Source organism: Cornus florida, unplaced genomic scaffold (assembly GCF_030987335.1).
Source record: "Cornus florida cultivar Cherokee Brave unplaced genomic scaffold, ASM3098733v1 CherokeeBrave_3.0.0_Hap2_Chr10, whole genome shotgun sequence".
Taxonomy (NCBI): domain Eukaryota; kingdom Viridiplantae; phylum Streptophyta; class Magnoliopsida; order Cornales; family Cornaceae; genus Cornus; species Cornus florida.
Window position 1 is genome coordinate 110718844 of NW_026775580.1, and position 26819 is coordinate 110745662.

General features: G+C 37.9%; 1 protein-coding gene across 5 annotated transcripts; it reads right to left on the reverse strand.

Moving 5' to 3' along the window:
* Window positions 1-771: 771 nt before the first annotated feature.
* Window positions 772-26038, reverse strand: LOC132277087 (uncharacterized). 5 transcript variants are annotated; one of them, XM_059778822.1, is made up of 17 exons: window positions 25821-26037; window positions 23235-23299; window positions 21048-21584; window positions 20711-20978; window positions 17579-17868; window positions 14897-15070; window positions 13951-14306; window positions 13554-13863; window positions 13336-13430; window positions 13173-13232; window positions 12987-13075; window positions 10450-11064; window positions 10090-10164; window positions 9627-9697; window positions 9469-9526; window positions 2059-2329; window positions 772-1843 (listed from the first exon to the last, which is right to left on the reverse strand). In XM_059778822.1, the coding sequence occupies exons 3-17, from the start codon at window positions 21455-21457 to the stop codon at window positions 1140-1142; spliced, it is 3846 nt and encodes a 1281-aa protein (XP_059634805.1). In that variant the 5' UTR covers window positions 21458-21584; window positions 23235-23299; window positions 25821-26037; the 3' UTR covers window positions 772-1139. The 5 variants fall into 5 exon arrangements, with proteins under 5 accessions (XP_059634805.1, XP_059634804.1, XP_059634801.1 ...); XM_059778821.1 differs by having other exon boundaries at window positions 13173-13223; window positions 13554-14306; window positions 25821-26038; XM_059778818.1 differs by having other exon boundaries at window positions 13554-14306.
* Window positions 26039-26819: the final 781 nt, after the last annotated feature.

Below are 26819 nucleotides of genomic sequence, written 5' to 3' on the forward strand. Positions count from 1 at the left end.
AAGTAAAAAATACAAATCAGGGATTTAACACTTACCTTAGCTGCAAGAAGTGTAAGTTGATTGTCTCTGGAGACGGTATACTAGCATTTCATGCCAGGAACGAGTATACTCTGTCAAAAAACAAAAAACCTCAAGGCAGAACACTCTGATAAACAATTTTCCTTTTTTCTTGGTAAGTGAAAGATGCACACACCTATTATTGTCCCACGGGGGACTCCAGCCCTCAACCTTCCATTTGGAAGGAGGTGGAGATACAACTTTGGCTAAGCCCTTCGCTATGTTCTAAACATTTTACCAGCAATGAATATGTACATTATGAGGATAAAACACGCACACACACACACAAACACACAACTTATAGCCATAATCTATTTCAAAAGAGCGTTGATGTTCCACCAATTGGGCATTAGGTCATATAATTACATGGAAATTATATTATGAAGTCAACAATGATAGGTAATGAAAAACTTGCAATCAAGCTGGCCTAACATATCAAAGAACAACCAGGAATGTGTATAATGCACTGAAACTAAAATAAGGCAGGAAAAATGCAAAGCAACAATTTGAACACCAAAATCCCTGCATTTTTATATCTTTACTGAAAACTCTGCCCTGGATTCAGTTCATATCCATGCTCGAACAATTTTATACCTAACCCTCAAGATGGAGATCCTATAAGGACAACTGCAACAGTAGCTGGCATATAGAAAATACTTCCATGAAGAATAAACGAAAAAGGCCTGAAGGAGAAAATGTTATTAACCACTAGAGTAATGCAAAAACAAAAAGTTGATTTTATTGGAAACATAAAATATATGTACAGAAGGCATTGCTATCTGATTTGTAAATTATACAACCAGAATACAGGGTTTCTCTAAAATATAATGACTAGGACATACTACCTTGTATGCTGAACAAAACGATCTTTATGGTCGAAGTCACCAACTTAAACAGGGGCAAAATCCAAAACATCTGAAGCATTCACTCAGAAAACAAATTCTGCAGAAGTCTCTGTAAAAAATCTATAGCCTAATCATGGACTAGACACTCAAACGACCATCCACGTAGTCGGTCATTTCTTGACAATGCAATTATATTTCTTCTAGAATAATGAACAGGAATATACAAAGAAAGTAACTTTAAAGCATCATATTTAACTCTGATAAGTCATCCATTGGAATCTCAAGGCCATCCACAAAGATATCATGCTCTTGCAATCCATCAACGTCTATGTTAAGCCACGAATCAATATCCTGCCCTTGACCACCAAGATCATCAGGAACACCAAGAACATCCATTTCAGGGAGTTGCAGGTTGGATAAATCAATGGCCTCAGGGTCATCAAAGCTAAACTCATCTTTTCCCTTGGCACTACCACTTGTCATCTGACTTGACTTTGAAATTGAAGGCAATGTTGCTTTAGGTTGGTCTGATATCTTGCCAAGGTGGCCATTGACAGAAGCAGATAGTTGAGTTGTTTTCTGCTTAGGCTTGGTCTTGGGTTTTCTTTCCCCCTTAACATTGCATGATGCTTGCCGACCAATTTTAGTGGTTCCATTTCTGGATAATACTCCTCTGCCATTTCCCTTTACCTCTCTGTCCCTCTCACTCCTCCTTCCTTTTGTACTGCTTGAAAGAGAACTTCCAATGACAGAAGGTGCAGTAGACATACCAATTGTACCACCCACATCATCAAGTAACAACTCCCTTTTTTTCACCTTATTCGACCACGTATCTTCTTTACTAATAGTTTCTTCAGACGAGTGATTTCCAGACAGAAGCGCACTAGAAGAATAAATGTCATGGTTGTTTAGAGAAGGGCTTTGCTGTGTATCCAAGGGAGCTGCAAAAGAGACAGCATCACAACACAAAACTGATACATGCCATATGACCAGGAAAAAAACATCCCTATAATAAAAGCTAAGAAAGCCTGCATAAATTTTTCACCAACTAAAGACTTAAAAGAATAATTTGATATACACAATCGTAGGTATTAGTTTGTTGTAGTATAAGTAGAAAACTTGAAGTCTTTTACTCCAAAGGCATCAAGTAAAATACCTGAAACTCTAAATTCCAAAGAGCAACCAGATGTGTTGACATATTGTTTGTCAGTTTCACCATCAGCAGCATCCACTGGTTTTGCATCATTGAAGTGTGAAAGCCCAGAAAGGAACATGTCCCTAAATAATGGCTCGCTGAAGCAACTCTTGCCTGTATCTTCAAATTTCTGGCATCGCTCTAATGTCCGCTTAACAAAAGCTAAGGCAGCTTGCTTGGCCATTTTAGTACTGACACTCTTTCCCCCAGAGGCATTAGGACCCAAACAAGTCTGCCAAAAAAAAGTTTCATCAAATTCGTGCATCGGTTTCAATTTACAAAAAGAATGTAATCCAAGCAGCACTAATTGGGATGGCAACCTGTATGGGAAATTCAGGCCTTAAAAAACAAACAGATAAAGTGATATTTTCATTGAGAATCTCAACTTCACATGAACACAATCAACACGCACACACGAAAAAAAAAATAATAATAATATCAGTACTAATAATAAAAATGTAAAACCAAACACAACCAACAACAAATATATAAGCAGAAGGCACATATACAGAGATGTGAGTCCCGCACACACTGAAACCGACAGATGTGAGGGAGGAGCACTTAGTTCCCCACCAACATTGAAGCTTGGGTCAAAAACTCCACAAGCAAATTCCTTAGGCCAGACGACATCCACTGTCATAATGAAAAACTTTGCAGCCAGAAACGTTGCCCAAACATTTTATAGCATTTACTTTTTCACAAGATACTAAGATTATATTCAATAGAATGGTGCACTTTGGCAGTAGTATTCTTAGAATGATATGCCTGCCTGAGAATTATGAACGTCATTTTTTTTTTTTTGATAAGTAATATTTTATAAAAAGCGCTCAAAGGGGAGCGAAACCCAAGGAAACAAAAGGCCACAAAAAGCCTCAAGCCTTCAAAGAGGCCAAAAAAAATAACAATCTCATCAATAGAACGATAATCTCTCCCGGAAACCCAACAAAAGAGAGTGGAAATAATGGAGAACTTGAGCACAAAAATAGGCTTCTCCTTTCCCTCGAAGTATCTCCGATTCCTCTCGAGCCAAATGCACCACCAAATACAAAGAGGCGTAGCCCTCCAAGCATCCTAAATAAGAGCCCCCACTGGGACACCCCTCCAAACCTCAATCAACCCTCGAGAAGAAGATGGCATAACCCAAGGGACCCCAAATAAACCAATCATCAAATCCCAACAGTCTCTAGCCATGCTGCAATGCAACAAAAGGTGATCAACAATCTCCTCTTCGCGCAGGCACAAGAAACAACGATTGACAATCACTTGATTCCTCCTCCTTAAATTATCCTGGGTTAAAATCCTACCCAAGACCAAAGTCCAAGCAAAAAAGGCCACCTTATAGGGAGCCTTGGAGCGCCAAATAGACTTCCACGGAAAAGGACCTCCATCACCAGCAGAAAGGCACCTAAAAAAGGGCCTCACCTCGAACCTGCCCTGAGAATTAGGACTCCAAATCCAACAATCAGAATCCCCATGAGAAATCACCTTGCGATACAGTAACTCCAAAAAACGAGTGACCTCCTCAATCTCCCAATCCTGAAAATGCCTCCTAAACTGCACATCCCAAGTTAGTCTACCATTATCAAGATGATAACAGTCAACCACCCGGGCCTGCCTATGAGAAGCAATCCTATAGAGCCATGGGAAAAAAAGAGCAAGGGGAAACTCTCCACACCAAAGGTCCTCCCAAAACCTGATCCTCCTACCATCTCTGATCCGAAAACGAATATGCTTGCTAAAGGCGTCCCACCCCTTTTGGAGGCAAGTCCAAACCCCCACCCCCTGGGACCACGCACCTTAAAGGAGCTCCACCCTCCACTATCCCCAAATTTGCTGACAATAACTCTCCTCCAGAGCCAATGCCTCTCCACCCCAAATCTCCAAAGCCATTTCCCGAGAAGGGCCCTATTGAAAGGCAATAACCTTCTAATCCCAAGACCTCCATTCCGTAAAGGACAGCAAACTTGCTGGGATGATACTTGAACTCCTCTCTCCCCCCCCCCCCCCCCCCCCCCAAAAAAAAAAAATTACATTGCAAACTCTCAATTCTCTCAGCCACAGACGAAGGAATCTGAAAGAGAAAGATGAAATAAGTTAGGAGGCAAGAAAGGGTGCTCTTAATCAGAGTGACCCTTCCCCCCTTGGAGAGGTACTGTTTCTTCCAACCCGCTAGCCTCTTCTCAAATCTATCCACCACCGGATCCCAGATCCCCACACATCTCTAAGATGCTCCCAAAGGTAAACCTAAGTAAGAAATGGGGAAAGATCCAGTGCGACATCCAAGTACCTGAGCAAACATCTCAATATCAGGAACCTCCCCAACCGGCACTAAAACACTCTTTCCTACATTCACCTTAAGCCCAGAGACAACTTGGAACCAAACTAAAACGCATCTCAAATATCTCAGCTGGGACGCATCAGCATCACAAAGAACTAAGGTATCATCTGCAAACATCAAGTGAGAGATCTCCAATTGACTAGCAACATCTCTGCCCACCCGAAAACCTTTCAAAAATCCAAGCTCAACAGCCTTTTTCAACAATCTGCTGAGTGCCTCCATCACAAAAAGGAAAAGAAAAGGGGACAGTGGATCCCCCTGTCTCAAGCCCCTCGAACTAGAGAAAAACCCCGTCGGTGCTCCGTTCACAAGGATAGAGAAATGAGCACTAGAGATACAAAAAAGAATCCATCTCCTCCACCGATTCCCGAACCCCATCCTCTCCATCAAATAAATGAGAAAGCTCCAACTCACATGGTCGTACGCCTTCTCAATGTCCAGCTTGCAAACAACACCCGAAACCCCACTGCTCAACCTGGAGTCCACACATTCACTGGCAATAAGAACTGAATCCAAAATCTGACGACTTCCCACAAAAGCATTCTGAGAGTCCGAGATGATACCATCCAGAACCTTCCTTGGCCTCGAGGCCAAGACTTTGGAAATCAACTTGTAAAAACATCCCACCAAGCAAATAGGACGAAAATCCTTAACATCAAACGCTCCTCCCTTTTTCGGAATGAGAGCAATGAAAGTGGCATTTAAACTCTTCTCAAAAGAGCCATGAGCATGGAAAGCATGAAAAGAACCCATCACGTCTTCTTTGACCACCTCCCAGCACTCTAAAAGGAAACGCATTGAAAACCCATGAGGACTTGGGGCTTTATCCCCGTTACAGCTCTTCAAAGCAGACACAACTTCCTCTTCAGAGAAAGGCACTTCCAGAATGGAACATTCCTCACTCGAAATAGAGTCAAAATGAAGCCCGTCCAGCAAAGGTCTCCAACCATTCGGTTCGGTGAACAACATAGAAAAGAAATCAGTAAAACCCTTACAAATCTCCTCCTCCTTACAAAAAACCTCCCCATCCACCCGAATCCTCCCAATATGGTTGCTCCTTCTATGAGCGTTGGCAAGTCTATGAAAAAATTTCGTATTATTGTCCCCTTCCTTGAACCACAAAGCTCTAGACTTTTGCCTCCATGAGATTTCTCCCAAGACAGCAATCTCCGCAAACTCTACCTGACACTCTACCCTCCTACTTTTGAAGGAGTCCGCTAAAGTGCCCTGACCCTCCAAACGATCAATATCAGCAATCTCAGCAAAAACCCGATTCTTTCTCCACACTAGATTACCGAAATCCTCTTTGTTCCAAACCTTAAGATCATTCTTCAAGAACCACAGCTTACCTGCGAGAGAGTGACTAGGGTTGCCTGCCACACAATACTCCATCCACCAAGAAAAAACTCGCTCCAAAAACCCCTCAGCCCGCAGCCACATGTTCTCAAATCGAAAAGGGGATCTTCTGTTACGCAACCCACCACAATCCAACATCAACAGGACATGGTTAGATAAAGGGCGAGCCAAAGTGGCCTGAACAACATCCGAAAAGTGCTCCTCCCAATCGCTTGACGATGTCCACCCACTGGACCAAGTGAAAGGCCCACCCACCAAAGGCAAATCAGTCAATCTAAAAACGTCAATGAACTCCGAAAAAGATTCCATATCAACCGTCCACCTACCACCCGTCGATCGCTCAAAAGGAGAACGAACAACATTAAAATCTCCGCCAATACACCAAGGCAGCGACCAACCCCTATGAACCTCTCCCAACTCCTCCCAAAGCAAATGACGATCACTGTCCTCATTAGGACCATAAATGGCAGAGAACACCCAACGGAAATCATCCTCCACCATAGAGAAAACGCAGGAAACAGAGAAAATCCCAACCTGAGACTCCAACCTAGAGACCCACCGGTTATCCCACATCACAAGAACACCCCCTGCGGAGCCAATTGCATCCAAAGCAAACCAATCCACAAATCCCCCCCCCCCCCCCACCACAAACTACATACAATCACATCTGTCATCGTCGCAATCTTAGTTTCTTGCAAACACACCCCATGCCCCCCCCCCCCCCCCTCTCTCTCTCTCTACGAATAACCGCCTTCACCACTTTTCTTCTAACCGGGTCATTGAGACCCCGGACATTCCATGAAAGAATTTGTAGCTTCATAGAGACACCACATAATTAATACTCTCTCCCCTTCCTTGTCCACCTCTCTCCCTAGAACCGTTGCGCCTCCTTTTATAAGTGACAAGTGTCGTTGTGCTTGACACACCCCTCTCCTCTTCCCCCACTGGAAAATTTCCTCTCTTCCCCCTAAAACCCATTCTTTCCATCTGCTGGGCATTCAAAATCTCAAGAAACAAGTTAGTCGCCTCCTCCATTCTGTCTTCAAAAGAGACTCCCAACAAAAAGCCAATCTCAACACCCTTCTCCCTCATCCAATCCTCCTCCACATCAGTCATCCCTGCTTCAAAAACATTCCCAGCAACAAAATCCTCTTCCGGTCGAACAACAGCCAAAGGAGCAAAAAACATCAAACTCCATCTCACTGCCATTCCACTGAATCAACCCCAAATCCTCATTAACAGAAGAAACCGACCCACCATCAACATCCTCAACAACCAACGGAGGAGGTGAGCAGGAAACCAGCGAGATCCCACATTCCTCTGCAGACAAAGGCCCAGTCGATCCATCCTGAAAGCCTTTCAAGGCTAAATGAGTCTGCAACTCACTCAACAACACAACCGCAGAAGCATCATCCAACCGAATTTTCACATCACGTGCCACACAAACTGTGACATTCTCACTCTTCCGAACCACCGGTCGAGAAGATCCCAACCCCTCCACCTGAAAGCCCCCAAACAACACCTTCTGCCCAATCTCCAAACCATCTCCCAAAGCCGATGAAACAGAGGCCACCGGCCTTATCGAACTCTCAGAGCCAATCCTCAACAATCCAGAAGATGAAGAAGGGGTAGAAGAAGAAGGAACAAAAGACACAGAGCATTTCAAAGAGTCCAACTTACTTGTGAAAGAATCTGAACGAGGGATCCATTTTTGTTTCTCCTTGCGAGTCCACTTTCTTCGGAAGGCAGGGAGAAGGATCTTTTTCTTCGATCTCAGTCGGTGCCCTTGAGAATGCTTCAATGCTCACCGACCATCCTTTTGAGAGACCTGGGACGAACTCTTAATAGAAGAGAGTGGACCAAATCGGTTAGCTACAATCGATCCAGAACAAAGCGGCCCAGGGTCATCCGACACAGAAATTGGCCCAGTTAAAGTCTTGCAGCCCACAACATCCGAAAGGTCTTTCGAGTGACAATTGACCTCACCATGCGCCTCCTTTCCTTTAATAAGCCCACACAGTGATGATCCAATCTCTTTAAAACAAGAAGACCCAACAACCTGCCCACCCGGAACCAGAGCCTGCTTAGCCAAATCTATACTCATAGGCCCAATCTCAAGCCCACCAACACATGATGACAACCTATCCGTTCTTGGCTTCACAAAGGAATTTGAAAAAGAACCAGCTGTAACCCACTTAGTACGGTTCTCACCTCTGTGCCACCCACGTGTCAGGTAATTTTTTCTCCCCCACCCACGCGTGAAAGCCACCTCCAAAAAGGTTCCCATCCCGTCTCTGAAAGTGACGGCCAAAGCCAGCCCGCCGCCCCTCTGAAAATTCTGGCCACCAACCGACAGAGAAGAAAACGAAAACCTTTCTCGCCTTCTCTGAGTGTAGATCCTTCTAAAACACTCTGTGTTACGATCCCAAAGATCATCCCTCTATTTCTTCCAACGTCGGAATTCTGCCATCCCCTTACCACCCATTGAAGTCCACCTCAACCACTTCACCTCCTTCAACAAGTGAGATCCATCCCCCCCCTCCAAGCTATTAGTTGTCGGGACAAGTTGAGGGGGTGATTCCTCCCAAACAGCTACCTTATAGCAAAATCAGTCATCATGAACAAAGATGAACGACGGGTAAGAACGATCGTCAACCACAGTGATCTGAACCTTCTCCGCATCAAGAGACTCATCAGCATCCACCCAGATAAAACCGCCACATAAATCCCCAATCATCACAAAAAGAGCATGGCTCCAAAGGTGCAAAGGGAGGCCGTACACCGTCACCTTCTTCAACCCTTGCTCTTTCAAAATGTCGGAACATCCCACCCTGAAATTCCATGAATCCACAGAAAGCTTAGCCTTCCCCCAGACACGACACCCCCCCTTAAGCACTCTCTCTGCTTCCGCCGAAGAGGGAAAACGGAAAAGGAGAAGAGAATCCGGCAAAGGAGATACAACCACCGCCAGAGAAACTTTCCAAGCATGCGAGGCCGAATTTGCAATCTGAGCCCTAGAACCCACTTCTTTGTCGAATTTCCCAACCAAACATTACCTCAGATCCTCTCTTCCCTTGCCCACTGAGTCATCATCCAAGAAAAACGACACCCCTCTGTACATAGAAGCAGATCTCACAAAGCCACCTTGAAACAGACGTGGGAGACTCGCAACCTCCAAGAACGAACGGATACCCAAACAAAAAAAACCACGAGAGAGGAAAGAGAAAATCAAAGGAAAGTAACTCGTCGGAGCAGTGGGCTCAGACCGCGTTTCCGTTACCTGAAGCTTTCTCTCTCTCCGTAATGGTGAGTAAACTAGTTGTTCTTCATCCTATTTATTTGCTGAGCATCAGAAGTGGTGAAGAACACAATGGTCATCAATCTTACATCCATAACAAGTCCAGGAATTCTCAAAACAGAGAACCTGGGAATTAGCATGTAAAGTTCTGAGAATTATGAACATCATATACTATGATAATCGTGGGCAATTTTGTTGCTTGAACTTTCTTAATGATAAATTTCTTCATACACCAATCACCACATTATTTCCACATTTGCATTTCGAGTCCTCTTGTGGAAAGACCAAGAGTATATAATTTTTACTTCACATGCAACACAGGCATGCATTCAAATTTTCAGATAATAAGAGGGAAACAAATTGAGTACAATAATATTACCATATACTTTTCATAAGCCATTGCTACCAGCTTGTCAAGAGCATGCTGTTCAAACTCCCTGTACAACAAATAAATGTTTGGATTAGCACCATTATGCATGGAACGTTGAGCAAAAATTACAAGGCAAGTCGGGTTATCTAAAAGCATAAAATCATTACTTTTCTTGAAGATCTCTTGTTTCTGAAGCTGACATAAACAATTTACCAAGTAAACCTTTCTTCCTGGAAACCTATGATACAAACAAAACAATGAGATGAACTCCTGAAGATATATATAAACTTTGTTGCAAGATGGGAAGTTCATTGAAAAATAATCACATAATGCATGTAAAACTATACAATTTGTTATCAATTCCTAATCCAAATGTGGGAGAGTAAGCCTTTGACAGTGGAAGAATGTGAACGCAGCTAGTTCAAATATATATAAAGAAAATAAAAGAATAAAATAGCAGGACACTCCCCAACCCGCAAGGGAAAAAAAGAAGAAGAAAGAAAGCCCATTTTAAATTCTTGATCCTAAGAAAGGAAAGAATTAAAATAAAATAAGATGAAGAACGCAGATAGATTGATAGATAGATAGTTGATTTGACAGGAAGGATTTAACTTTGCAATCGGAAAATACCTGTTCATGGTACTTGTCTTCCAGTCTGCTGATATCTTCATTTATTTCTTCATCCCCTGTCTGCATTAAATCAGGCTGAAGAAAGGGGAATATGCATTCAGAAGATTATACTGACACGCCTTATATAAATAAATTATTTTAAGGAAAATCTCTCTATAAATATAGAGAGAGATATCTCTTGAGAGAGAGGGGGCACTAGGAGTATAAAAATAGGATATCCAGACAGTAACTCCACAATATAAATGAAGAACCATTATAAAAATAAATATATATATAAATATAAAAAATAAAAATAAAAAATAAAAAAAGATGAAAAGGAAACCCTGTTCAATATGAGGGCTTTTGTAAAAGGAAACTAACCACTGGCTCTGGATTAAGTCCAATACTCTGAAGCTCCAGGAGAAGTCTTTCATTCATGGACATTTCATCATACTGAAGTTCTAAACAGGCAATTCCAGGCAACATTGGTTGGTCTGGGAGTAAGCCATTTTGCAAATGATTGAAGTTTGAAATAATCCCTGTTTCTGAGATGGCCACTATGCCATTATCTAGCACATTGTGCTCTGGCTCATTAAGGGCTCTCCCAGTGGCATTTCTCCTATAACCATTTGAAGCAGCAAGTCCGGCAAGGTGTAAGTTTCGTGACGTACGGTGATTCAAAGTACTGGATTCTAACTCAGCATCCAGCTCAAATCCATATCCATAAACATCAAATTTGATGTCTTCATTTCTATTGCAGCAAGGCTCTTCATTTTCTTCTTCTGAGATCAAAGCTGCGATGAGTCTCTGGCAAAGGGGAATATCGTTCGGACTCCTTGTACCTGGTACTAAATGTTTAGACGCAAGTTCAACACATTCTGTTTCATTTGTATCCCTCTCGGATTCAATCGACCAAAATCCATTAGCGAAAGTATAGAAGCTATCTATATCTCCATGTACTGGGGTTGGTGTTGGAGCACTGGATCCAAGTTTTCCCTGTAAAGTAAAGAAAATCAATGAAAGTTGAATAATTCATGGCAATCAAAAATTATCTGAGAAGCATTAGACCTCCAAATTTATAAGTGAGATAGATTGTGCCTCAACTTTCCACCTTTCATAAAATACAATATATAATATTAAAAAATGCAGAGTGTTCTATACTATTACATCCAAAACCTGGAGAATATCGGCAGAGATAGACTATGAAGTGCCAAAATACATATATGGAAAACTGCTAAAAATGGAGGGAAAATGATATCTTAAGCATAAGGCCGCAATGTTTTGAATAACTACATGAATACATGGGACTGAGAGACCAAGTAACAATATTGAAGGGAGTATTGCGACTTGATATCATGATGAAAACTCAGTATTGCTCCAAGCAATAATTGAGGAATTTGGTTACTAAAGCCAAGGATATAGTTAGCAGCTACTGCAAACTGATATGCATGTTATGAACCCAATGTTATACCTATTATATTCTTAGCAAATCATATGACAAATACATGATTGGTATTGATAATGAATCGTACATGGTTTCTAAGTCATAGTTAGTAGACATCACTTTGCCACTTCAATAGTTGATATCTGAATCGTTGTCAGTTAAAATTACTTTTAACCTGCTCAATAGATAAAATGGCTACAATCACACAACTAAAACTGTGAAATCATAAATATGATCAAATTTAGCCAAAAATCCTTTGATGTCACAGTTGACTATGATACAATGTCCTCTCCCTACGAAATAGATGCAAATCTTGTACTTCCTCAGTCGGGAAACTTGAACTTGTATATTTGTACATTGATCACTAAAAACATATATCTAATATACAAAAATCTAGTTCTGAGTTTTAAAATGAGAGAAAAAGGTAAAAATAAAAAAAAATGAGATTAAGAAGAGGTTATTTGAGATTAATCTTAAATCCATGTAGACTCCAATCAGCAATTATCCTAATGTTAAGGACTGAAGCTGGAGATGCGAACCGTAACAACTTGTAACAGCTGATGCAACTAAGAATTGAACTAAGCAATATACTAGCATAAAAACAGTAATGGGGCCTAGGGCCAATACAAAGAGTATTGGCCAATTTTTGAAACCATTCTTGGTATTGGCATTACCCTTTGATATTTATTTTTATTTTTCTCCCAAAAGTTCAAGCAAATGCACATACATCCACAATATTGCCCCTTGATATTGATCAAAGCAGAACCATGCTTGAAAAGAATGCCTTAAATAAAAATAAAAATTAAATTGGAACAGTGTCAATAATGACAAACACACTTCTAAAATACTACTTTAAATAGATAAAACAAATATTTTAAGAATAATTTTTCAATGTAATGTGAGCAGAAATGGCCATGCTTAATGTGTAGTACCTTGCTATTACTTGTTAATCAAAGAATAAATTATGGTCTAAAATCAGTTACTCCAAATTATTACTCTTAACAAAATTTGAAAACCTTAGTCATCCAGGTGATTGAATATTTCTTCTTTTGATAATGGAAAACCACAATTCAATCCAAGAATCGATAAATTTTCCCCCCAAGTCAATGAACTGATAATTATGTCAATAAAAATTGCATTTATCTACCAACCAGAGTGTTTAGAGCTTAGAAAACAGAAATTCATCTAAATAGGCAATAAGATATGCATAATTCAGAGAATTTCCTTTATATTTTCTCTTTAAGAAAAACTGTCAAAATACTTCTTGTCAAAGCAAATATTTAGATGAACTAACCATGGAATACCAAATGAATGGGCTACTCAAAGAGGTTTTGCTTTCAATATAACATGTTTATGTGCAAATTAGTTGTCAAAAACAATAACAAACTAACAACTATGTCCAATAGACATGCGAAAAAAATAATATCCATCTTACAAAAATTTAATATTTTTTTTTTAGCAAAAAGGTCATCACCTGTTGCTTTATATAGGCTATGTCCACATCAGAAATAAAACCAAAGAACGGCTCCATCTGCCTCCAGAATGAGCTGGAAAAGCCATGAGCTACAGTGGCAATTAAATCAGTTAGTTCAACAAAGAAACAAGTTTTTTCTCCCAAAAAAAAAGGGGGCGGAATATAAATTCTCAGTAAGAGCAGTACTCGGATCAATGACAGCATTTGCAGCAGCCAGTAGCTCTTCATGCCCATCATCTGAACCAACTAAAACAAATGAAAGTGATGCTCAGAGAACTAATAGAACAAATAATCATACAAATTTCAGGATATTCACAAATCTCTGTTGAATAGTTTAGGCTGCAACTACCAAGAAAATCGGCTGCTGCACTTATCATAGTGTGCTTCTGACGTGTATAAGTCTTACGATCAGAAAGTTTTCGAGTTGGTGGACGACCTGCCTTGCTGAATAAAAAAAAAACACTGAAATTACAATATTTTAATTGAAAATCAAGCATCATCAAGACAACAAAATGTGGATGACATTTGTCAATTAACCATCGGATGGAGAGGGAGAAAAAGTACAACCTTTCCGTCTTATCAATACCAAGTCGGGCACTTCTGAGCTGTTTTGCTGTACCTACATTGCCATGCTTTTCAACTGTCATTGGCATTGGAGACCTTGCAGAATTAAAACCTCGCCCAGTCCTCCCTTGCCTCCGAACAACCTCTCCAAGCTCTTCAGCGTTGACCAGTTTATTCTTCCTTGGTGGCAGCACCAAAGTTGACACCTTTTGAAGATTCTGGACAGCTTTCTCATCCATCTCATCAGACTTCTTACCCTTATCCCTAGATTTAATGTCAGCAGCCCCAGACTCCTCACTTTCTGATAATGCAGCTGTAGAAAAGTGGTCAACTTTTAATTTGTCTTGCTGAGGAGAATTATTGGACAAGTGTCTTGAAAATCCTGATGCATTTTCAATACCAGAAACATCTGATACAGTCTCCAAAGTAGAGGTTTCATCGGTACTTGAAACTATAGGAACGAAATTTGTTCTTCTAGCGGTACGTGAAATCTTCTGGGGCCTTTGGCCAGCCAACTGCACAACAGGTGGTGATGAAGATCGCTTTGATGGTGTGCGTTTCCGATTGTTAGCCCCAACAGCAGGGAGCTTGCTTGTACAATGAGAAAGCTCCCAATCATTAGCAACAGTCATTCGTTGAACAATGGGGGACAATTTGGGCATGACATCTGAACCTGATCGTGGAGCCCGAGCATTTGTACTCATTTTGATGTTTAAATTGGGGCTAGCAGAACTAAAATCTTCCCGGACATTTGTCCTGTAAAATATACAGAATAAAATGAATGTAAAATGCTACATGAACCAACCAGATAAAAAGGGGGCCGGGGGAGAGAAGGTGGGGTGGGGGTGGAGATAAAAGGAAAAGAAAAAACCTAAGAAATCAGAAAGAAAAGAGGGTCCGGAAAGCAAAATCCATCATCCAATATATAAGAATATGACTCCAAGAAGAAATATACTCCCTCCCTCCCATATTACATGCCCCACTTTCCATTTTTGATGTCCCAAAATAAATGTCCCTTTGAAAATTTCAATGTACTTTATAAAAATTAAAAGAATATAAAAATAAAAACATTCCCAGTTTACCTTTTTTTGAAAAGATAGAATGCAAATTAATTTGGAAAAAAATTTAAATTTTAGACGGACAATTTTGGAAATTCAATCTTTACCAACACAATGTGAATGCAGTAAATGACACTTTCTTAAAAAGTTAAAATCCCAAAAGGGACATTTAAATTGGGAAGGAGGGAGTATTCGAAAATATATACGAGAGGAAACGTAAACCAGTTGTGGATATAACAAGGTTACTAGAAGTAAATGAGAAAATCGTCTAAAGGATATGCTACATACTTGCTAATAGCTCTGAGATTAACCCTTTCCTTGTCTGAACCAGTATGACGATCTTTTCTATCATGGACAAGTGAACTATTGTCCTGGTCAGCCCTAGGGATGGAAGAACGCATGCCCAAGCCAGTTTGTTGTGATATGACATCTGCTTTTCCAGTTCCATTAGCAACTCCTGGCCTGTGTCAAAATGCATATGAAGATCAATGCAATGTATTTGTTTTGATATATAGTTCCAAAAAAGGAGACTGTAGTTGTTTGGATATATAGTTCCAACAAATGAGAATTGAATAAAAATAAAAAATAAAAAAGAACCCTGAGTGTTAATTTCCCCACGTCAAAACGATAAAAAATAACAATAATAATAATACCCTTAGATTTTTTCGTTTTCCTAAAGATGAAAATTCTCTCCTATTAGGTGAGGATGAAACTTCTATTTGATATTGCAAATTATTTTTCCAGGGCAATCCACAAGTAGGTGCAAAATTCTAAATCTTTCTAGGTATCTACAAGTGCAATTGATCATGTAAAGCCTAGCCCTAGCCTAGAAGTAACTTCTCAGACTTTACATTCATTATACATGATAAGGAGAATGCTTCTTTCAGTGAATAGATGTAGAGGTGCATCACTGTTTGCCGCGATACTCCCGCAATCTCTTGTTAAAAAAGTAAAATACAACAGCGTTAAGGTACAGCAATGAGCAATCAATAACTTTCTACATCTTATTGTTGACAAAGTCGTCGTAGTGTGAAGAATTCTGACGTGGTATCTTTAAGGAAGGTGCTGATTCTGCTTACTTTGGGGTTCAATTTTTATCACTAACATTATCATTAATTTCTAATGGTAGATCTGCGTACATAATGGAATATTAAAGAACAAGTGTATGTACAACTGCTGTAGAGATTAATAAAACTCTCATAAACAAAACAAAAAATACAAAATTCAGCTCTATCTTATCTTCCATTTTGATTTCCGGGAAAAATGCAGTAAAGGAAAATGTTACAGAAGGGCTTAACAAAAGGAAATTGTCATTAAAGAATTTCTTATCACTTGATTTAGAAAAAACATGGAGAGCACTAAAATCTGCATTTTCTCAAAAGAAAACTAATGAAAATAAAAGGAAAAGACTAAAGTGTATTGTTAAGATTACGACTTAGTGTCCACAAATTTCAAAACAAAAGCGCAATCTGTAACTTTTGTTTTGTCTTCAAAACTTAGTTTAGTTAGTCAGTAGTGGTACCTATGCCCAAGGGCAGAATCAAATTTTGAAGATACATCACCTCTGGAATAACTAACCACCAATCAAGGTTTCATAATCATGCATTCTCATTTTAAGGCACAATGCAACATGTTCTCATTCATGAAAATTTTATTTAGAATGCATAAATTTACTTTTAAAATAAGTATATTTAAACAAGACTTTTTTAAGGAAAAACAGTAAGCCTCAATCAATGTGTAGATCAATTGAAAATTTCCAAATATATATATATATATATACATGTATATATATATAACTTAAGAATAGCTCGATCAATCGGTCTGTGCGCGAACAATTTTTGAAAACTTCTCTTCATCAGAATTCTAAAAGGTTTAGGTTCCCTTTTCTGATTAAAACTAAAAAGCCCCAATTCCTTTGGACTCGGGCACTATATAAACACCTTTAAGCTCTCATACAACATATATATATAGTGAGAGAGAGAGAGCTCTCTACGCACAATATAGAGAGAGCATATAGAGAGATCATGTATTTTAAAGCATATATTTCTTTTCAACATCTAGTATCCCGCATTAGATGGTGAGTTATTACATCGTAATCCTTATGCTACACGAATAGTTCAGCACCAAAGTGGTTCCTACACAACAAACACGCAAACATGCATGACTAGCCAATGAGACCAACGTATTTGAGGAGAAGAAGATTACATGAGGAGCAAATTTGTTGACAAAGCGCATTGTGTGCCTGAATACTCCGACTGTGAGTTTGGTGGATCAGTCTGTGTCTGGAGGTTGCTACGAATTTCAAGTGTTTGAAAAAATGGTATCCTAGTTGTAAAATCTATTTTTCATTAGTGGGTTTTATCTGTCTTGACTAGGTCCCGTGGTTTTCCCCCTTTGGGTTTTCCACATAAAAAATGTGTTCTTGTGTGGTTACATTGACTATTTATTTTTGCTTTCTATATTTAACTTATGCATATTGCTACATTCTAGATATAATTGTTTAAATTTTAAAATCAATTATTGTTAGTTAAGACCATAATAGATCTATTCAACCCCACCCCCCCACCCCCAAGATCTATTTTCGGCCTTGCTATAACTCTCTATTAGAGCCTCGGGTTGCGGTCCTTAACCCATCAGGTATAAATCATGTGATTGCAACAGAGAAAAGAAATGGCATTATCTCTAACCATGAGCTCCAAAATTTTCACCATACAGCCCAAAAATATTCAATTTAAATTATATACGGAAAGGGTATATGAGATTACAAAGATCAAAATGGAATAAATCAAACACCAAAGAGACTACAAGGATGACACCAGCATTATCCACAGAAATATATACACACCCCCAGTCAACCGATAGAGGAAGAGGTGTAACACTGCCAAACAGTGGAACTCAACAAATGCACCCATGCTTAGTTCAACCCACCACGAGCAGATGCATGTCATGTAGTACTTTGAGAAGAAATACCTGAACACATGAGAATCATTCAACCTTGATCTGCCATCAGTAATAAGTCTGGGCTGCATTCCATGTTTAGGTTCCCTGTAACAATCACTAGGCTTTGTAGCCGTTGTGCTAGGAGAGATGTCTGGCTTTATCACAGAACGCTTCTTCTTCATTTTTGACTTTTCCCAACCATCAAGGCCAATAGTTAATGCTCGATCCTCACCCTGAGCTGAAACACTATTTGGAAGTCTTAATTCTTCCCTATTCATATTCCCAGGTGCCCTAGCTGCATTATTTGCATGTATATCCATCTAGACCAATTGAAACTCACACGTCAGCCCTCTATGAAGAATATGATATAGTACTTGAATAGAAGAACAGAGAACCAATTCACAATGCAGAATATGAGACTCTTAGCAGAAGTTAGGGAACACCCCAGAAAAGCTACTGAGATTTTAAAAAATAATAACATATAGGAGACATTGTGATGGAGTAACAGCCGTGATGAAAATGATGCAACCATAAGAAACTCAAGAAAAAACATATTTAAAGATCCATGAAATATTAAGGTTCATACAACTAAATTCAAAATTTAGACTGGAGGGTACACTCCTCCAATCACCTTCCACCAACAGTAAACTAGAATAAATAGTATATTCTAAGAACTTGAATGTTGGTTTCAAAGCAAAGCATTTTGGAGTCTCCCATAATAGTTGAAGTAAAGTTCTATTTAAGGTTTTCTTAGATTAGTTTGCTTTTAGTTTACTCTTACATATGTTTTGTTATAGTTTTGGAGTCGATGGTATTTTTTTAATTTCAAAGTTTTCTGGACTTGAGCTGTAGTTTCTTTTTTATATATTTTTGGAGTCAACGGTATTTTGGCAATTTCAAAGATTGCTGGAAATGGGCTGTAGTGAGTTCATGGATCTTCTTATAAGTTGTGGAATTTTGGTCTTTATGTGCAGACTTTGGTAGATTCATACATGTTTCTAATCAAACCAAATTAACCAATTAAATTTCTAAACATTAAATTGAATCCAGCTTGAGTTAAGAATTACTAAAAACCTATATATAGTTACAAGATTAGATTTGTTTGCTTCGGTTTGAATATAATCTTTTTTTTTTTAGAACAGGTAAATTTCAATATTAGCAGGACATGGGCTGTAGTTGGTGCCCATAAGGCATACTTTGGGTCAAGTAGAGGACCAGAGGCATTTAAATCTTTCTGTGTGAGTTTAGTAGATTCGTAGAGGTTTTACTAGTCAAAGTATCTTAAATTCTAAATATGGAATCAAAGTCCTACTAAAATTAGATTAACTAGAAGCAGTGTTATTAAAGGCATGCCTGGGCGCTAGTCGCATACGAGCGCAAGGTTTGCGCCTTTTTTATGCCCAGGCGCAGCAACATTCATCAGGCGAGCCAGGCCGTGACCTCGCCCTAAGCGTCAGACACCTATAGGCATGCCTGACTGCTAATTTTTTTTTAAATTTAACGTACTTTATTTTGGACCGTTAGATTAGTGTTGGCCACAAATAGAAAAATGAACCAGACCAAATAAATAAAAAGCTGTGAGAACTGCAAAAGCTGTTCGTTTCAGAGATATATATATATATATATATATTGCCAAAGCCCTAACGATCAAAAAGAGGAAATCGCGAGCTTGTTCTCTCAATCGCACAAAGCTTCGTCTCCAATCACAGAGGGAAATCGCATAGCTACTGTCTTCTTATTCTTCGTCATCTCTCTTCTCTCTCTTTCTTCTTCTTCTCTGAACTCTCGTCACTTTCTTCATCTTCTTCTCTCTCTATTTCTCTTTCTTCTTCTTCTCCAAACTCCTCTCTCTCTCTCTCTCTCTCTCTCTCTCTCTCTCTCTCCTCCACCACTCAGCTCAGTCTCTCTCTCTTGTTCTTTCCTTCTTTTTTCTTTTTGGTGCTCTGTTCTCTATAATGCTGTCTGTTTCTCTCTCTCTCTTTCCCTCATCTTCTACTTCCCTTTTGAATGCTCACTTTTTTCTTTTCTTTTTTGTGCTCTGAAATCTATAATGCTGTCTGTTTTGGGGTGATCTCTTTTTTGGTCTGTTTTTTTCTCTCTATAATGCTGTTTTTTCTGTTTTAGTTTCATGCCCTATTAGTTTTTAGAATTGGATATACAGATTTGTTTTCAAAGTTCCTTTTTTTTTTTTTTTTTTGAAAGATAAATTCAGATTTTATATATATAAAGCAAGGCGGACAAAGGGTAGCCCAATGCTAACCGATGCGGCCCAAATACAACATAACTTTCAAACATTACAGCCTAAATTTGATAGAAACCTAAGTCCCAATCATAGAAACCTAAGGGATATGAATTTATTTGCAGTGATTTTATTTTTCAAGTGTGCGCCTCGCCTCGCGTCTAGCGCCTAGGCTCCAAGGAACCTTTAGCGCATTAGTGAGCCTTGGGCCTTTAATAACACTGACTAGAAGCCAATATCTAATCTAATGTTTTCAATTCATTGAGGAACAAGTCTTTTTACAGAAATCTTCTAGTAGTAATATTCTTTTTGCAGACTGTGTGGCAATTCAAACAATAGAGTATGCCTAAAGGAAACTAGATAGGATGCCCAGCTGCTTTTTCAACTTCTTTTTAGTTCTTCACAAACAGAATTTTCAGTTTCATCAAATTCAGCCTATAGTTTCATCCATTTTTCAACCTCTCCATAACCTTCTATCTACTACCCAAAAATCCTAAAACACCCACCATCCAAAAATTTCAACAATCCCTTTACTGAGATTCCACCAACTAATCCCTTTAAAATACAAACCCAACCCAATGAATCATCATTCATTCAATCTCTGTTTTTTTTTCTTTTTTTCTTTTTTTTTTCTTTGTTTATATGCATCAATCATTCAATCTCTGTTACAAAAAATGGGAGCTTTCATGCTAATTGAGGTACTAGGATATGGACGAAATGAAGAAGGGCTGCCAATTGCGACAACTATATTGAGGAATGGAGATTCTCGAAACAGTGGGAAAGATTTCAGGAAAACATTAGCAAAATGCGAAAATCAATTACCTGAAACTATCATAAGAAATCCTAGAAAATGTATTGTAGTATCAGGCTATCAGCTATTGTCTAAGGAATTGTATAACGAAAAAAGAAGGCAAGATGCTAACCCTCGCGTCAACCTTAGAAGTTCGTGTGCGTTTGTTTGGACCGACATTTTTGGTCCTCTCTTCGGGTTTTTGCTGCTCAAGCTCAAAACCAGTTGCAATGGCATGACTTTGTGCTCCCATCTTACCTATGCCTGACCGATCACTTGGGAATAAGACATTTGATCTGTCAATAGACAAAACTTCTGATCGGGATCTCCTCCTTGACGGTATACTTGGGAAACACTTGTTGATTGCGGATAAGGCTTCGTTGAAGATCTTCACACGTCCCCTGTTACATATACAACTTCAGAAACTAAATACATCTCCAGTCCAAATCAAATGAAATGAAAATGACTACCTGGCCTTAGTTAAGCTTTCACGAAGACCAGCCTTGAGCCGTTTGATCTCCTCCATCGAGGGAGAAGGCAAGAGCTTGCCTTTTAAGATACCAGATGGAGAATCATCCGGTGGAACGCCAAAAACAACACTTGTGGCTCGCTTAAAATCCCCTTGTCTATTCAATCTATGCTCCGCGGACATCAACTTTGGATCAAACCGCAAGCATTGGAGGAAGTTCAAGACATCTCCTCTTGTTACAGCAGAACTGCTTCTTGAGATGCTTGGAAGAGCTGAAAGGATTGGATTTTCCATGTTCTCACGAAAGCTACTCGATCTATCCAATGAGGCAGCAGTGTGGGATCCACGCTGCGGGTATAATGGCCTATTTGGGCTACTAGAAGATAAATCGAACTTACTAGATGCTGCCATAGCATCAGTATCCGCACAGCCTCCGTGTTATAAACCCAGTAAACAAAGTAGTGCATGACAATAATGTAGCAATAAAGCACATTAAAGCCAAACTTGCACTCTCAATGCCTACAACAGCATAATACACCTGCAAAGGCTAATGGGTTATAGGAACTTAATTCCAAATTAACTAAAATGAGAAAGATTAACTTTTGCATATAAATTGAAATATTAAGCTCAGATATTTAATACTAATTATTAATACAGAGGAACAATAATGATTTGGAACTCCTCGAACAAGTCCAGGAGTAACCATTTTCAGAAAGATCAATACAAGCTACAAAACAGAGATTCATCTGTAGAATAAAATTCTCTAAATTAAAATGCACGACCATTTAGAAAGATTACACAAGCCCACATGTCAGTGGAATGTGCTTTGTTTCTATAAATAGTTTCAGAAGGATAAAATTATCCAAGCTCGTCAAATCTCTCCCCCCTAACCCCTCCCAACTCCATAAAAAGAAAAGGAAGAGAGAAAACTGCAAAATCATCATTATAAATGGATTTTATGTAAACAATAACTGTTCTTGATACTAGAAGAGAATGGTGATGCACCCATCACTCAAAAAAGAAAAAGAAATGGAGAATTACGATGAATAAAGCAGTTTATTAACGAACACGAAGATAGAACATGGGAAGGAGCAATTAGAAATCACCAACACTCTCTTTACTGATATACAATCACCGATGCATTCTAGTAGCAGTACCCTGACAATGGATGATCACCATAGTCTCTTCAAAATATCAAAAATTTCTACTTATAATATATATATATATATATCTCACAAGATCCTAAAAGTTTATAAACATGAGGAACTACAATCAAATGGTGTGGAACCTGTATAAGTTTATCCATTAAAACAATATCAGGAGCCTTCATCAAACATTGATGAACCTTCTAATTTTAAAAGTTCTAGGAATTAGAAATCCTGACATGTCACTATGTTAGATGGTTAAGCTTACATCATTCCAAGGCTGACAAACCCTATAAAGCAAATTAATTTACAGAATCCTTTTTTTTTAAAAAAAAAAAAAAAAAAAAAAAACACACACTTTCCCATTTTTTTCTCTACTTGGATTTCCTTCTTTTTTTTTTCCCCTGCTTCTCTTTGTCTGACATGAATTGCCTTTTTTTTTAAGAAGTTTGATTTTTTTTTTTTTTAGAAGTTTATTCAAACAAAATCCAGGCAATCCTAGCGTATTAGACTACATATTGACCACCTGTGGTTCTGAAGTCAATATGTAGTCTAATACGTGAGGATGGGCCATCAAATGGACCTGGATGTTGTTTTAATAAACTTCTAAAAAAATGACAATTCATGTCAGACAAAGAGAAGCAGGGGGGAAAAAAGAAGGAAATCCAAGTAGAGAAAAAAAAATGGACTAAGTTTTTTCTTGAAAAAAATATGTATATATAGGATTCTGTAAATGAATTTGCTTTCCCACTTTCCCTTTACTGCCCATCCCTACACCTAAGCCCTGCCTGTGTCTTTTCTAATCTGCTAAGTACACAGAATTTCCAAATTCAAGGAAATGCTCATGCTCAGCAGGTAACAGACATATACGCACGCGGAAGGATCTATGAAAAGTTTTTGGGGTCAGGGAACCCGAGCTGGGGCATTAAATATTAATTGTTGGTGGGATGATGATAGACGAGGTTTGAAGAGGAGAAAATTGTGAAATTAAAACTGCTAAAAGAATGATGGAAGAAGTCAAAAGCATGGTGCAACAAACTCACATCTAACCATCGGCGCAAAATTAGGCGAATTGCATCCTTATTCAAGCTGAGAGTTAACCTGAACACTATAAAAAAGAGCAAAATTTCTCAAATTTCAAGAACCAAATGCCGATGAAAATTTATCAAAGATTGCAATCAGTTATCCAAACTAATTAAAATGGAATATTCTAATTCATTTATACCAATAAGAAGCATCTCCAAAACCATGGGGTGGAGTGAGCATTATTCTTAAAATTATTTCAAATGGAAACATTAACTTATTAAGCCGCGTAATTAACGAAACAAAAGCCAATATCATTCATTTAGGCAAATGAGAAGAATCTTAGAAAAACATGGCTTAGATTAAGCATTATTCTTCATTTTATTTCAGATGGCAATATGGACTTATTAGGCAGGGTAATTAACAAAACAGAATCCAAAATAAAGAGAACCAATTTAGCTTTACTTTCACACCTAAAATAGTTATCTATAGCATTCAGTTATTAGACTCTTTATCATATTGCTTATTGAATTATAATCATCACTTCTACTGATAAATATGAGCACATCACTATTATTTTCTGCATATGCAAGCATGCCCCAGCGTTCAGGTTCACGCACACAAAGGTAAATGGGCCATGGGCCTGCATGTTCGGCTACTGGGACTACCATAAAAGGGAACTAGCATCTAGAAATAACGTATTGGTCATTATCTCTCTCTACAAAAATCACATACCAAAAATTTTAAATACAAACATAAACGTACTCCAACAAAACACAAGTGATGCAAACATAATGGTTACAAAATTATTCCTGCTCTCGTACAATAAACACGTGCCGTACATTTGTACAAAACAACAAAAGTAATTAAACCATATTAAACTCAAAGCCAACTACTAATTTACCATATCCAATGTAAATTCTTTTCGGACTACATGCCCTACATGCCGCATAGGCACATTCCCGCTTCCTTGAAGCATCAAACAATAGGCTAAATAAAAAGATGCAACAACATAAATGCAACTATTATCCAAACCAGCCATAGATCAAATTATAACCACCCATAGGGTGCGTTTGGTTGAATGGAAGTGGCAAAAAAGGAAAAGAAATGGAAAAGATTCAAAACTCTTATTAGTTTGGATATGATGAAAAAGAAAAATTTTAGGAAACTATAATCTCCGCAAGGGGTTGATTTTCTCCAAAATGTTTCCCGCATAAGACACAAGAAGATTTTGTTTCCCATAAAAGTTGTCTCTTTATATTGTAAGTTACTATTATACCCTTCAACTGCCACAATTTTACGTGATCATTCATCGCACGTCACCTTGAAATATCTTAATAAACAAAACAGTAAAAAAAAAAAATCAAGAGAATTGTGACCAACTATGATAAATAATTCCGACTATTAGATTCAATTTGTAAAAACATTACACATATATTATATGTATAGATATATATATTCCCAATACCTTGATTATAACACCTCAGTTTTTAGATCACTCTGTTTGAAGTTGTAAGGTAGTTTTGGTAAGTACAACAATTTTCTTTTTCACTTTCATGTTATCCAAACTAACAAAATAATATTTTCCTACAAAAATTTGGTAAGTACAACAATTTTCTTTTCACTTTCCTGCTATCCAAACCAGTGACGGATCTACGTTGAAATTTTTTTTTTAGTAATTTACCCTTATAATTTGTTCATTTTCAGTAATATACCCATGAAATAATACATTCCCCACCCAACATCCCCCCCCCCCAAAAAAAATATATATATATATACAAAAAAAATGCACTATTGCCCCCCAAAATTCATTTTTGCCCCCCCGCCCCCCCTTACCTTACATCCTGACTCTGTCCCTGATCCAAACTAATATATACTATTTTCCTAAAACTTTCTTGAAAAAATTTCATGCTAACCAAATTGATTTTGAAAACTTAATTTTCCTTTATTTTACTTTTGCTTTCCACTATTAATTTATGTCTAACCAAACGGACCCTTAAAAGTAAACAGTAACTGAATCAAACAGCCAGCTATTCACATATATATATACCCGCTTAAGGTCAAATCCAAAACAAATTTTTTTTTATTTTTACTGTCTACTTCTTTTTAATTTTTACTTGAAAAGCTTTATCTCTTTTTTTTTCCCTTCCATTCTATTTCCCTCTAGATCATTTCCTCAGTTCAAATTATCTGGCTCTTCCTATAATTTAGCCCAATGACAGCATATTAATTTTTCATAATTCTATATATATGTTTTTTCGTCGAATTCATACATGATAGTTGTTCAAAAAAACCTAGATAGTTGATCACAAATGTCTAACTAGTGGGTGCCGCCACCTGATACTACAGTAACTGATTTTGATCTCCATTTCAATTATAGCAACCAAAATTATACAAATGCAAAAATATATAACTGTATGCGTGCTTATGTATGTGTGTGCCCACATATATTTTTCTGAAACCCTAGAAGTTGAATCAACGAGAAGCAAAGAGAGAGCGCCAAATCTACCTACTGGTGTAGCAGAAACTATAGAGAAACTACGAAACCCTAGAAGATGAATGATAAAATATTTGAATAAAAAAAGTTTAAATAGATTCATATGTACCGTCAGTTGTAACTACAGACGCATAGACAATTCTGAGATGTAACTACCGAATCGATTGTGTGTATCTGGGGCATCTAAAGTTAGTATGAATTTTTGGAGATTCTGAGATGTGTTGTTGCGGAGCTTCGAGTCGGATTCGAATTTCCTAAGAAGCCGAGGAAGACGAAAGCGCCGAAGTCAGGATCGGCAAGGTGTTTGCTTTTGCTGAAGTTACTGATATGCCCATTCTTTGTATTGTGAATACGGGGTCAACCTAGGTCAACTCAAGGTATAAAAGTTTGCAGCTAGTTCAATTGAAAAAATAAGGGGTTGTTTGATTTGTAATTTTAAATATAGAAAGTTAAAAAATTTAGAGTATAAAAGGTAATTTTTAAAAAATAAATATAATTTTAATTATATGTTTAGAAGATTGAATCAAACTATATATTGTAAAAAAAGCTAAAATTTTTAAATGATAAATAAATAAATTAAGATTTAAGGAAAAATAAATTGAAAGAAAAAAAGCTTGGTCTTAATGATAAGTAAATAAAGTATGTTTAAAGTTATAAATATATCAAGGTTAAAAATTTGGATTGGGATTAGATTCACATAGCTAACACCTCAACTTGAATCTCACTCCAATTAAGTTCTTGTTGGGAATTTTTTCTCAAAATCCAATCCTAAAGCATTGAAATAGTTGCCAAATTTTCTGAGAAGATCAGCCCCAATTCGAATTGGGTTGGAGTTATTATATGATGGAATTTCATAAGCCGCCTAAAACTAATATCAGATTGTCAGTCAAAGAGAGGCATTGATTTCTGAATGAAACAAATCATAGTTCTTGTCCCCTCCAGCCTTCACAATGGACTAGATGATGGTGAATTTTTTTTTTGTATTTTTTATATTTTTAAAAAATTAAAGTCGAGTCAATATATTATTAAAATGTTAAATAAATCAAAATGATGATAAAAAATAATGATTTCATTATTGATCGATCTGGTAACTTTGAAATTTTAACAT

What these genes read in the sequence shown, in the direction of transcription:
- LOC132277087 (XM_059778819.1), bottom strand. Translation starts at nt 21,457, where the DNA reads ATGGCAGCATCTAGTAAGTTCGATTTATCTTCTAGTAGCCCAAATAGG. An exon ending in CTTCTAAGGTTGACGCGAGG is followed by an intron (nt 17,869 to 20,710) that starts GTTAGCATCTTG and finishes CAATTGGTCTAG; the next exon opens with ATGGATATACATGCAAATAA. An exon ending in GGTATTGATAAGACGGAAAG is followed by an intron (nt 13,431 to 13,553) that starts GTTGTACTTTTT and finishes TTTTTTATTCAG; the next exon opens with CAAGGCAGGTCGTCCACCAA.